The sequence below is a fragment of the Pongo abelii genome, chromosome 1 (assembly GCF_028885655.2).
Source record: "Pongo abelii isolate AG06213 chromosome 1, NHGRI_mPonAbe1-v2.0_pri, whole genome shotgun sequence".
Classification (NCBI taxonomy): Eukaryota; Metazoa; Chordata; class Mammalia; order Primates; family Hominidae; genus Pongo; species Pongo abelii.
Window position 1 is genome coordinate 214,214,677 of NC_071985.2, and position 13,599 is coordinate 214,228,275.

A 13,599-nucleotide genomic window follows, 5' to 3' on the forward strand; every position below is an offset into this window, starting at 1 on the left:
GGGTCTCCCTGAATTTCCTCCTCAGCTGTGGCCCCTGCGTTCCTGGCTTCTCGTGGTTCTCTTCCCTCCCACTCCACTCATCTTGAACACTCTCTGTAGATCTATTGATGCTATCCCTGACAACCAAAAGTTTAAGCAGTTGCAGAGGGAGCTCTCTCAAGTGCTGACCCAGCGCCAGATCTACATCCAGCCTGATAATTAAGCCGACCCAGGTACCCTGCCTGAGAGCCGCGAGACCCTCCCCACTAAAACAGGACTCACCAACCCGCCGAGACCCTGCCGGTCCGGCTGCTGCTGCGCGGCCATTTAAACCACCACTAACCCCCACGTGTGCTCCCGGCCGCTGCACAGCCACATTCCCGTGTAGCCTCGGCCCCATGTAACACGGCACCTATCACGTGTGTGCGCTTTCCACTCTGGGCGGAGGCTGGGTGTGGGGAAGACGGCTGATTTTTTGGCTTTTGCTTCTGAAGAAGCCCAGGCCAAGGGACGGATGCTGCCTTTCCAGCAGCAGCCACTTGTGTGCACCGGCCTGACTGTCCCCAGGGCAGGGGTCTGCCTGCCGTCCACCCCCCCATGCTTCAGAGGAGTCTCTGATGCTGGTGCGGGGATCCCAGAAGCCAAATAAGCTCCCCCCTGCTCAGCGGCACATTGGCTGTCCATGGCTAGCTGGCTTGGAAGGGGTGACCTCACTCTCTGATCTCTGAGTCTCTGGGGTTGGAGGGCAGAGTCAGGGCTGGACTCCACCCCGGCTGGCCCGGATGCTCTGCTGGAGCTGCCTGGACGCCCAGTGCCGACTCGGCCACAATCAGCATAACCTTCCGCCCCTAACGAGCTGCAGCTGTTCCTTTAAACAGGTTACGCTGATGGAAAGGAAAATAGTCTTGCTTGTTGGTAATGGCCAAGAACCATGACTTGAGCTTGTGACAGATCCAGATGTAGGGAAGGAGGCAGCATCCCTGGAGAGCAGGAGGGAAACTTGTTTGTAAAAAGAAGACATTTGGAACCCTGCCAGCTGGGGCTGCGGAGCCCAGGTCCAGGGGCTCCGCACTGAAGGCCCACCCCAGAAGGGGTGCAGCAGGCTTTCCAAGGTGGAGGTGGGGTCAGGCACTTAGAAAACCAGGCGGAGCTGCTTTTCCGAGGCCGTGGGACTTAAGTGCACCAGTCTGGTCTGTGTGTGCCAGCTTAAGGCCCAAGACTCCGCTCAGCCTCACAGTGTGGCCATCAGGCATTTCCATCACGGCGTTGAGAAGAAACCCTTTTTAAGATACACTGTGATGGTGCAGTTCCCTGGCCGCCCACTGGGGGCGTCCTGTCGTAGAAACCCTGGCAGCCAGGTCTGCTCAAGATGACTCCTCCCTCCCACAGAGTTGAACACTGTCTGCAAGCGCTGATTCGAGGTTGCTTGGCCGTGACCTTCCCAAGCATTGTCCCTTAAATAAGCCCCCTGCTCCTTCCGCCTTCCACCATTTCACTTCTAACTTCCTGTGTCTAACTTGATTCTGGCTCTGGAACTTTCTCCTTCGTGCGGTCCAGCCAAGACCTGGCGGGCTTGGCTCTTCCTTCCCAGAAGAGCCAGTGACCACCCAGGCTAGGGGTCCTGTGCGCTGCTGCTTTGCCCGCCGCATCTCCCGCTGGCCATGTTGACCTCCCGCTGTGAGCTTGGCAAGAAGCCCCTGGGGAATCGGCTGAGATTTGGAGCCTGAGGGCTGTGGGGGCTGATGCCTTTGGCCGCTGCAGAGCCAGGGACAGCCCCGGGAAGATATTCAGAAACGTGTATTTCCCCAGCATGAACCAAATGTCTGCGTTTCTCCTGGGAGTTTTTTCAGTTTGTATGCAGCTTGCTTCCAGGTCTTGTCTTATGGCACCTGCTGAGTATTTTGAGGGCTCTTCCTGTGACTTGCAGGGATTCGGTAGCCAGAACTCAGTCTGGATGCTGTTTCTTCTCCTGGGCCCTGCTTCACTTCCATTTGCCCATTTTTGCTTCTGGGGATTGATTTTTCTGATTCTTCCTTCCCATGGCTGGTGTGAATCAAACGTGAGAGTCCGGCTGAGTGCACTCTCCATAGCACTCTTCTTGAGCAGTCCTCTACCCACTCTTTCCACTGCTTCTAAACTCTTATAAAACCTACGTTTAGGAAGTGCTTGCCTAACCAATATGTTGGGTAAATTTGACAAAATGATTAAAGAATTGCTAGGGGGGGCATTCCTCTGAGCCTCAGTTTCCTCATCTGTAAATTGGGTTGATAGCTTTTTTTTTTAAGCCTTGACTTCGCTTTTTGTTGTTGTCGTTGTAGAGATGGGGTCTCACTATGTTGCCCAGGCTGGTCTCGACCTCCTGGCGTTAAATGATCCTCCCGCCTTGGCCTCCCAAAGTGCTGGGATTACAGGCTTGAGCCACCACATCCGGCCGGGTTGATAGTTGAGACTTCCCCAGGATGTCCGTGAGAATTAAATGAGATAATATATGTGAAAGGCGTTTTGTAAACTGTGAAATCTCCATAAGCCTTCATTGTTTCTGGCTTTGTTGATGAGCGTCCCCACACATACGTGAATGCGGTCACCTTGAACGTTTCCCCACAAATCCAGAATTTGACAGCAGGGGTCCCAGGGGCACTTGGCTCTCCTGTGCCGCCCTTTGCAATCCAGGCTGAGGGGTTTTCTGGGCCAAGTTAACAGCGGATGGTGCCTCACAGCAGAGGCCTGAAAGCACCTGCTGCGTGGGCCATGAACACTGTGCTCAGACACGCGGAGACACTGGTTCTTACCCACTCCCAGGGGTGGGATAACGCTGCACCTTGCACTTGTGGGGTGAGGAGTGAGGCTCTTCTGCTGGGCAGGGCCTGGGCAAGGGGGAAGCTTTTATAGAGGAACCCGCATGGCCCCAGAGTCCTCCCCTCTTAGCCCCTGGCCTGAGTCCCCCAGCCATCAACCCAGGGTAGCTGTTCTGAAGCAGAGGGGCTTTGTTCCATTGTGTTTGGAAGCCCAGAAGCCACCTTGTGGCTTAGGGTGACATGGGGGCCTACACACAGAGGAGTGAACTTAGGGTTCTAGGGACTGTGGCCGGGTCACCAGTGGCTAGGGGCAGAGATGAGCACCTGTCCATGTAAGCCATATGCCACCCCCACAGGGCCTGGCAAGGTGCAGACGGTGCAGGTCTCGGCCATGTGCCCCTTTGCCCCTCTCTGAGAGGGGCAGATGCCCAGCCCAGTGACCCAGAGCCTCACCCCAGGAGGCGGGTCCATGCAGCAAATCAGCCAGGCGCTGGCATGGTGGCCCCCAGGCCTCCACCACCTCTCCAGTCCCTGTTCAATCTGCTGATAACGCCTTTTCTCCTTGCAGGTCTGTGCAGACTTTCGCAGACAAATCAAAACAAGAGGCTCTGAAGAATGACCTGGTGGAGGCTTTGAAGAGAAAGCAGCAATGCTAAACCTCTGCTTCATGCTAACCAGACACGCCGTGCACTCGTTAGATTCCTTTCTTCGAAAACTCGTTTTCTGCTCCCTTCCCTCGTCCCTTCCCTCCCCGACAGGTCACATAACAGCTGCATCACTGACCGCACAGCGCCATCTCTCCCTGAGAATAAAGCCGATAGCCACCCTCCTCCGGCTCCAAGCCTGCTTCCGCCACACCTCGCTCTCAGTTCTCTCCACATTTCCATAGAGACCGTGTGGTTTTTGTTCACCCGGGCCCCCCGTTTTCCTCCCTGTCCCCCCATTTATAGGCATAAAATCCACTGTCTGCCAGCCTCCCTTCCCTCCCACCTTTTTGTTACATTGGTGTAAAAAATGTAAAACAAAAAAATTTTATGAACTAACTGTGGTGTGTGAAAGAGAGAAGAAAAACTGGAAATCTTATTCCGTGTGTGTTTGGGAGTTGCTTGGGGTTGGGGGTCGTGGGGAGAGGGGACAGCTCTGGGAGCAGACTCCCCCGTCCCACGGAGGCCGCTGGCGGGGGGCCGCCGACCGTTCCGCTCTTCCGGCCAGGTGCTTTTCTGTCAATTTCTATGGAATGCAAAAGGAGGTTTTTGTTTTATTTTGGTTTTTTGTAAAGCTTAAGAAAAAAATCTACATCTTATACTTGAGCCTCCATACTTAAAAAAAGAAAAAAGAAAAAAAAATCAATAAAAAGAAACTGGGACGCAGTTAGCGCTGGCCTTCTGTGTTCCTTCTCGCCGGCCTCGCTTTCCAAGCGCGTGTGGCCGTGGCCGTGCGCTGGCTCCAAGCGGGGACGTGTGTGGGCCCCGCTCACGGCAGCAAGGAAGTGTCCGGTCCCCAGCCCCGCCGCCCTGAAAACACACCAGGTATGTGATGAGGTGCAGGGTCCCTGTTCCTCTCCGCTCTCCGCCGTTGGAGGGCAGAGGCACCAGTAAACACTGTGTTCTGGCGCCGCCGCATCCACCTCCCCATGCACCTCCCGCCGCCTTCCCACTGTGCCTAGTACAAATGTGAGGCAGCCGAGGCTCAGTTGCAGTAACTCAGCCAAGGCTGCACAGAGCTAGAGAGTCTGCCTTCTCCCCTCCAAAATGCCCCAGGGAAGATCTGAAGCAGATCTCAAAGTCCCTGCTGAGACCATCCCCCCATCTGTCCGTGGCCAGTCGGCGGACTCCACACCCTGGCCAGCCCATCTGTTTGAGGTCCCTGGGTCTGATGCAGCAGCAGCTTTTTTTTTTTTGAGATGGAGTTTCACTCTTGTTGCCCAGGCTGGAGTGCAATGGCACGATCTCGGCTCACCGTAACCTCCGCCTTCCAGGTTCAAGCGATTTTCCTGCCTCAGCCTCCTCAGTAGCCGGCATTACAGGCATGCGCCACCATGCCCAGCTAATGTTGTATTTTTAGTAGAGACGGGGTTTCTCCTTGTTGGTCAGGCTGGTCTCGAGCTCCCGATCTCAGGTGACCCACCCACCTCGGCCTCCCAAAGTACTGGGATTACAGGCGTGAGCCACTGCACCCGGCCGATGCAGTATCTTTATGGAGTGCAAGTGCCATGGCATACAGACAGCAGAGAAGCCCCTGCCCCGAGTTCCTAGTGCCAGGTGGAGAACGCAGGCACGCTCCAGCCGTGAGCCGTGAGGGGACGCACCCAGCGAGCCATTCCCCATGGGCACACGGGTGCTGCAGCCTCCCGGGGTCATGTTGGCAAGGTGCCTGGCACACAGAAGGGGCTGGAAAAACAAACGTTTTGCTTTTCATTTTCTTTCATGGTAAAGTTTTATCCAGGACCATCAAGGTAGGTACAGGGGCCACTGCAGTGGGGTCTTGTGGATGGGGAGAGAGAGATTAGGCTCAACTCAGTGCAGCAGCATGGACAGATGGGGATTAGAGCCAAGGAGCAGAGGGGAGCAGTGGGTGGAAAATGACTCAGAGGAAACCTCAGGGGTCAGGGGCCTTCTGGCCAAACACACCTAACAGGACTCTTGCTGAAGACAGGCCAGGATGACCAGAGATCACCTGGGGGTGGGGGTGGAGGATGAGGCCAGGTGTGGTGGCTCACGCCTACAATCCCAGCACTTTAGGAGACGAAGTTGGGAGGATGGCTTGATCCCAGGACTTCGAGACTAGCCTGGGCAACATAGACCCCACCTCTACAAAAAATACAAACCAGGCGTGGTGGTGTGCACCTGTGGTCCCAGCTACTTGGGAGGCTGAGTTGGGAGGATCACTTGAGCCTGGGAGGTTGAGGCTGCAGTGAGCCGAGATCGTACCACTGTACGCCAGCCTGGGAGACAGTGAGATCCTGTCTCAAAAAAAAAAAAAAAAAAAAAATCAAGGATGGCCGTTCTTGTAAAATTGACTTAGCAAGGGATTGCTGAAACTGGGTTTTACAAGGGCACACAGGTGAGCCAAGGGCAAGGTTCAGGAGCCTGACTAAAGTTTGGCCAAGCAAATAATCTCTTGGCAGTTGTCACTTCAGGAAGAAACTGGACAAATGGAAAATGCCTTTCCTTGGACACATCAGAGGAACTGAGGTAGCAAGGGAAAAACAGTCACCCCTGAAGTCAGTGAGACAGGCACACCCGGAACGTCACAGCAGAGGCCTGCTGTCCTGCAGCAGAGGCTGCTAGGCTGGGAGCTGCTGTGCACGCCAGTGGTAATTCCACAGAACTGCGGAGGTGGAGTGGACTGACTCACCTGAGAGTCACCCCTGGAGGCTCAGGCCCGCTCTCCTCTCAGGGGGTTTCCCTTCAGGAAACCCACCAGCTGCTCCTTGAGCTGTCACTTTCATCAGCTGTACAATCCTGGGACCAAAAATAATGCTTGAAACCCAGAAATTGTGACTGTGATGTATGCCAGGACTGATCTTGCTCTGCTATCTAGAATCTTCCACAGGGACCCTCACTACCAGTTGGGTTTTTTTGCTTGTTTTTTTGTAGAGACCGGGATCTCACCCCGTTGCCCAGGCTGGTCTCAAACTCCTGGCTTCAAGCGATCCCCCACCTCGGTCTCCCAAAGTGCTAGGATTACAGGTGTAAGCCACCACGCCCAGCCCTCATTGCTAGTGTTGTGTTGTGTTGTTTTGTTTTGTTTTGTTTTATGATGGAGTCTTGCTCTGTCACCCAGGCTGGACTACAGTGGCGTGATCTCTGCTCACTGCAACCTCCACTTCCCAGGTTCAAGCGATTTTCCTGCCCCAGCCTCTCAAGTAGCTGGGACTACAGGTGCCCGCCACCATGCCCAGCTAATTTTTGTATTTTTAGTAGAGGCCGGGTTTCGCCATGTTGGCCAGACTGGTCTTGAACTCCTGGCTTCAAGTGATCCCCCCAACCTGGCCTCCCAAAATACTGGAATTACAGGTGTGAGCCACAGCACACAGCCCTCACTGCTAGTGTTTTAATGCTAAATTCAGCTGGTGACATTGGGGACAGTGGGCCTCGAGGGTGTGTTTGGGGGCCCTCTCCCACCTCCCAGCCATGCCTTTCCCTGCTTGTTCCTTGGCTGCCTGGTGAGGGAAGCTCTGGGGTCCAGCAGGGCACCTCGGGCATCCCTAAGAAGAGAACGAAGGCGTATGGGAGCCCCTGGGGTTCATGGGCTGCAGGCGACAGACTCCTGGGGTTTGGCAGCAGCAGAGAATGTCCCCCACCCCAAGAGCTCACTAGATGCTTCCTGGAGGTCCCCTTGGTGCCAACTAACAGAAGGAGTGGCAGCCTTGGTGAGGGTCTCTCCAGGGCTGAGGGCTTAAGTGGGTAATCCAGGGGGTTCCCTGTCTGTCTGAAGCCCTTTCATTCCTCCCTTGCTTGGCCTTAACAAATCAGCCTCCGGAGTCTTTTGTTGTTGTTGTCCGGAGCCGTTTTTTTTTGTTGTTGTTGTTGTTGTTTGTTTGAGGCGGAGTTTCGTTCTGTCACCCAGGCTGGAGTGCAGTGGTGTAATCTCAGCTCGCTGCAACCTCTGCCTTCCGGATTCAAGCAATTCTTCTGCCTCAGCCTGCGAAGTAGCTGGGATTACAGGCATGCGCCACCACTCCCGACTAATTTTTGTATTTTTAGTAGAGACAGTGTTTCACCATATTGGCCAGGCTGGTCTCAAACTCCTGACCTCGTGATCCGCCCGCCTCAGCCTCCCAAAGTGCTGGGACTATAGGTGTGAGCCACCGTGCCTGGCCTTTTCTTTTGAGACAGGGTCTCGCTCTGTTGCTCAGGCTGGAGTGCAGTGGTCTTACTGCAGCCTTGAACTCCTGAGCTCAAGCACTCCTCCCGTCTTGGCCTCCCAAAGTGCTGGGATTGCAGGTGTGTGCCACTGCGTCCAGACTGAAGCCTTTCCTGAGGTTCTCTTGGGGCCCCAGGTTCAAGACTCCTAGTCTCCAAGATTTTCTTCTGCATTCAGATTACTTTCTAGGTAACTGCTTTGCGGCAGGCCCTGGGCTAGTCACGCCTGAGGGTGTGGCACTCTCTCAGCAGGTGGGGTGAAGTAGGCATTGTGGATTTTGCTAGGTGGGACAGCTCCTCTTTTTCTGGTGCCAAACCACCTCCATGCCACCTGGGCACAGTGCACTCAAGATGTTCCCTCCTCCCCTGTGCATGACCCACACTGGGACAATGAAGATGTTATCTCTCTTGGCCAGGTGCGGTAGCTTATGCCTGGAATCCCAGCACTTTGGGAGGCCAAGGCAGGTGGATCACTTGAGCCCAGGAGTTCGAGACCAGCCTGGGCAACATAGCAAAACCCCATCTCTACTAAAAATACAAAAATTGGCCAGGTGTGGTGGTGCACCCTGTGATCCCAGCTACTCAGGAGGCTGAGGCACGAGAATCACTTGAACCCAGGAGGCAGAGGTTGCAATGAGCCATGATTGCGCCACTGCACTCCAGCCTGGGCAACACATCACGGCTGTCTCAAAAAAAGAAAAAAAAAAGTACGCCTCATTTCAAATACTATAAGTTAAATACTGTAAATTAAATATCATGTAAGTTAAATAAGACGTTTCAATTTATATTTTTCTCAATATAACGTTGCAAGATGTCATTATATTCTCATTACCCATAACTTCCCATCCAAATCTTAATACTCAGTGGCACATTTGATATTTTTTCAAATGGCTTTGAGATATAATTCACATACCACATAACTCATGTATCTAAAGTATACAATTCTGTAGTTCTATGGTTGTTGGTTACATCCACCAGACTGAGGGCACCCCGAGGGTTGGTGCCTCAGCTTTCCCTTCACTTACTCATTCACCAAACATTGAGCACCTACTGAGTACTGGGGTTATGATGGCAAACAGGAGAGACAGTCTCTGCCTACTGTTTGGTGGGGGTGGAGTACTTAGTACTTAGTGACGGTACTTACTAACCGTCGTCATTATTGAGTACTCACCTGTGCTGGGCACAGTGCTGCTACTGGGTGACTGTGTCCCCAGGGCGGTCCCAGGCTGGGGGCCTGGAGCAGTAGTTATCAGTTGAACTGAGTTAATCCACAGTGGAAGGTAACCCACTCCCTGCCCTAGGGCCAATGCTAAGCAGATCCAGGTTTTCCTGTGTTTTGTTTTGTTTTGTTTGAGACAAGGTGTCTGTCACCCAGGCTGGAGTGCAGTGGTGCTGTCTCAACTCACTGCAGCCTTGACCTCCAGGGCCCAAGCAATCCTCCCACCTTAACCTCCCAGGTAGCTGGGTCTACAGGTGCACACCACCACATTGCCCAGGCTGGTCTTGAACTCAGCTTACGCAATCCACCTGCCTCAGCCTCCCAAAGTGTTGGGATTCCAGGCATGAGTCGCCTCACCTGGCCAGTGGATCAGTTTAAAGCTTTACCATCTGGGGTAGTTGAGGCTCTGCACCTGGCTGTCACCTGGCACCTCTGGGGTCCTGCCATTCAGCTCCGATGAAAGCCAAGTCAGACAGACAGAAAGGGTGGAGAGTGGTGAAGGTTGTGGCTTTCTCACCTTCCTCAGCTTCAGGAATGGAAGGCCATGTCGTCTTGGCTGTGGCTTCAAAAACCCTGGAATCTCAACAAATTTGGGAGGCCGAGGTGGGAGGATTGCTTGAGCTTAGGAGTTTGAGAACAGCCTGCTGGGCAACATGGCGAAACCCCATCTCTACCAAAAATACAAAAATTAGCCGGGCGTGGTGGCACTCAAGTGGGAGGATCACTTGAGCCCAGGAGGTGGAGTCTGCAGTAAGCCAAGATCGCACCACTGCACTCCAGCCTGGGTGACAGAGTGACTCTGTCTCAAAACAAAAACAAAAAACCAGGTTTGATAACCAATGGGACCTTGGGGCTGAGAGAGCCCGGGAGGGCGTGGGGTCCAGTGCTCAGCACAGGGCTGCCAGGACCATCCCTTCTGCTTTGCTGCAGAATGCCACCAGCTAAGCAACCAGCTTTTCTGTCCCATCCCATCCCCGGAACCTGAGGAAGCAAAGCAGTGTGTGTGCACAGCACTGGGCCAGGCACTGCGCATGTCACTTCCCCATACAGTGTCTCATTCAACAGGTAAAACAGAACCTGCCAAGGCAGGGACCTCTGGGGGTGCCTGGCCCAGCCTCATGCTCCATGTGGGCATCCTAAGGGAGCCAGCCCTTCCTGGACAAGGGCAACTGGTAAGCGTGGTTCCATTTCCTTGACCACACCAAAATGTCCACACTTTTCCCTTCAGGCCACACCTGGAGATGAGCATCCCGCCATCCCATGACCTGCAGGAAGGAGCAGGAGGTGTAAGCCAGGGAGAAGGGGAAGCCACCTGCGGAGGCGTTTAACTTGGTAACATGTTTGCCCACCATCAGCAAACATGGCCCCATCAGTATGGCAGAATCCCATCGATGAGATTCGCCTTTATTGTAATTTTTAAAATTTTTGTAGAGATGGGGTCTTGCTATGTTGCCCAAGCTGGTCTTGAACTCCTTGGCTCAAGTGATCCTCCTGCCTCAGCCTCCCAAAGTGCTGGGAATACAGGCGTGAACCACTGCACCCAGCCTTGGCCCTTCTCTTTGTGAGGAACCTGGGGGAGGTTCCAGGCATTGGTAAGCCCCCTGATGACAAGCAAATGTAGCCATTGTTTATTTACCAGGCACTTACTGTGTGCCAGGTGCCAGGACACGAGCCTCCATGCTCATCTTGATCACGGCTATGTTCTGAGGCAGACGGTGTTATTGGTCTCATGGGATGAAGAAACGGCTTCGGATGTCTGCTCAAGTCACAAGGCTCACCGTGGCTGGGGTACACTTGGAGCTCAGTGTGCAGGACATAAAGTCTGTGCTCCCTGCCACCTACCTCCAGCATCTGAATGTCACCAGCTCCTTCAACAGGGCTCCAGGGACCCAGGCCACCAAGTTCTTCCAGCCCCAACAGTTTGAATCCTCCTTGGGGCGCTGGAATGAGGCCTCCAAGGGAGAGGAGACTCAGGTTTGGATGAGCTGCAGGCCAGGTGCTCTCTGAGGGTAGGGGCTGTATTGCCTCCATCACACAGGGCACTCCCCAGGGGGAGGGGCCATGTCTTCCCCATTAGATTGGAGGCCTCCTGAGGAAGGAACCATAGCTCCTGCCTGAAAGTGCTATCACCCCAAAAGCTGGTGTTTCCCAGGAGGAAGGGATTGTGTCACCCCATCAGAGAAGGGCCTCCAGGCAGGGGCTATGTTAACCCATCTCACTCTTCCCTACCCGGCCCCAGTTCAGGACTACACTTGGGGCTCATGTGGCTATACTGTGCCCCCAGATCTTCAGGCTGGAAGGGCACCTACTGGTCCCAGGTAACTGGTGTGGAGCCAGGTCCCAGACCCAGGTGGAGCGAGACATCTGGCTGGCACCTGAGGCAGGCACAGGCCAGGGCAAGCTGGGGCTTGGGGCCTGGGGGTAACTTATCCTGAAATCTCGGCAGGGCCAGAGGCTCAGGAAAGTCGCTATTCAGGATGGTGAGAAGGGAGCCTGGGTCCAGCAGGGTTCGGGCCACTCCTGAGGGTGAGGCTGAACTGCCACAAGCCATGGGCCCCCAGCAAGGATGGAGGAAGGGGACACGGGTCACCAACGCTGGCCAGGTGTGGGGTGGCTCCCGCAGCTGGAGGGCCTTGTGTTGCTGCTGCTCCTAGCTGGGCAAGTTGCTCAGTTGCGCTGAGCCTGTTTTCCCATCTGTAAAATGGCCATAAGAATACCCCCATCTTGGCCGGGCGTGGTGGCTCACGCCTGTAATCCCAGCACTGTGGGAGGCTGACGCAAGCAGATCACCTGAGGTCAGGAGTTCGAGACCAGCCTGGCCAACATGGTGAAACCCCGTCTCTACTAAAAATACAAAAATTAGCTGAGTGTGGCGGCAGGCGCCTGTAATCCCAACTACTCGGGAGGTTGAGGCAGGAGAATCGCTTGAACCCGGGAGGCAGAGGTTGCAGTGAGCTGAGATCATGCCATTGCACTCCAGCCTGGGCGACAGAGCAAGACTCTGTCTCAAAAAAAAATAAAAACTCCCCCATCTCAGAGCTGGCTGTGAAGACAGGGAGATCTCATGCACTGATGGCAGGCGGTGCAGCCCGCACATAGCAAGTGTGCAACTAACAGCTGCATGCCAGATGGCATCCTGGGCTCTGTGGGTGTCCCCTAGGAGGACGGGGCAGGGGAGACTGGCCCTTTCTGCCCACCTGGGTCTCACAGGTGTGTGCGCTTGCCTCTTTAGCAAAAGGCTCTTCCCCCGACCAAACCTCATCACCTGCTGCTGGGCTGCTGCTGGGTATGCCCCAGGACCTTGTCCTTGGCATTGGTGTGGCTTTCAAGGCTCCTTGTAAGCAGCCCCACCTTGGAAGCAGCCGAGACACCCACCTCCAGGCCTCTGTACCTGCCCCTCCCTTTTCCTGAACTGCCCTCCCCTCTGCCTTCAAGATCCAGCTCAAAGGCCACTCCTCTGAGAAGTCCTCCCTCATTGACCCTCCTGGGGCTGGTCTCATCTGCTCATTTCCTGACCTTTCCACCTTATGGTCATGGTAACCATCTCCTCTCCTGGAAGGCAGGGCCTTGGAGCTGGTTCACCACAGCCCCGGTGTCTGACACAGCAAAGGCCGAGGGGAGGGCTGCGCTCACCAAGGATCTTCGGCACCAGAATGGCCATGGCGCCGTTGCCCTTCTCCGGGGCTGGGAAGGGAAGATCCTAAAGGCAAGGCCCACTCTGGGATGCAGCGTCTCTCCCCGAGACTACCCCACCGGATGCCCCAAGTCCCTGGTTGTGGTTTTCCACAGCTAGGGTTGGGTGCGTGGGGTGAAATCAGGCCAGCAAAGTGGGGAGCTGGCGTCTCTGTGCTCCAGGCACCTGAGGGTCATGACCCCTAGGAAAGTGGAATCAGAACAGGGTCTGGAGCCAGGCGTGGTGGTGCGCATCTGTAGTCCCAGCTCCTCGGCAGGCTGAGCGGGAGGATCCCTGGAACCTAGGAGTTCGAGGCTGCAGTGAGCTATGATCGCACCACTGTACTCCGGCCTGGGCTAAAAAATTTTAAAAATAAAACAAACAGGGTCTGGACAACACTGAGTTTGCGGGTCCAGGAAGCACTCGGGGCTCAGCCCTGCCCTCCTCTCCACTCTCCCACCTTGCTCCTGTACCCGCCACTTCTTCCTCCTGCCTTCAATTCTCCCTCTTTCCCTCTGATATCTCCCGCTCATCCTTCTGAGCTATCACCTCCAGGAGGCTCTCCCTGATCTCCAAGATCTAGTTGCTCCTCTTCTCCAACGAAGTCCTCAAAACTAACCTTTATTGAGCCCTTACTATGCGCCAGATCTGGGGCTAAACTCCATAATGTCAGCATCTTATGTAATCCTTGAAAGGACACAGGAAATGACAGTACTGTCCATTTCACAGATGAGGTAAGCTAGGCACCAAGGAACTGCGATGCAGAACCCAGATCCGACAGAACCTTAACCATTCTGCTTCTTCCTGAGCACCGAGGGGCAGGCTCCCCATGGGGAGTCACTCTCCCTGCTATGTCCCCACAGTAAGGTGTGGGGCCTGTCAGGAAAGGGCCCAGAGAAGCAGGCTAAAGAAACCAGAGGCCCCAGGAGGCTGGGCCAGGGCTGCAGGCAGATGCGGTCCCCTCCGCTCAGCTCATCCTGAATCCCCATCCACATCCACCGCTGGTCCCCAAAGCAGCCCTGATCCCTCAGCACCTTGGGGAAGGAGCAACAGAAGCAGGTCTCG

At 54.9% G+C, this 13,599-nt stretch overlaps 1 protein-coding gene across 1 annotated transcript in view; it reads left to right on the top strand.

Moving 5' to 3' along the window:
- The window catches only part of CAPZB (capping actin protein of muscle Z-line subunit beta), a 146,696-nt gene extending 142,552 nt beyond the window's left edge, over positions 1-4,144 (top strand). The window contains 1 exon segment of the mRNA NM_001134166.1: positions 3,343-4,144. Within this exon segment, the coding sequence (NP_001127638.1) occupies positions 3,343-3,430 (88 nt within the window). The 3' untranslated portion in view covers positions 3,431-4,144.
- Positions 4,145-13,599: the final 9,455 nt, after the last annotated feature.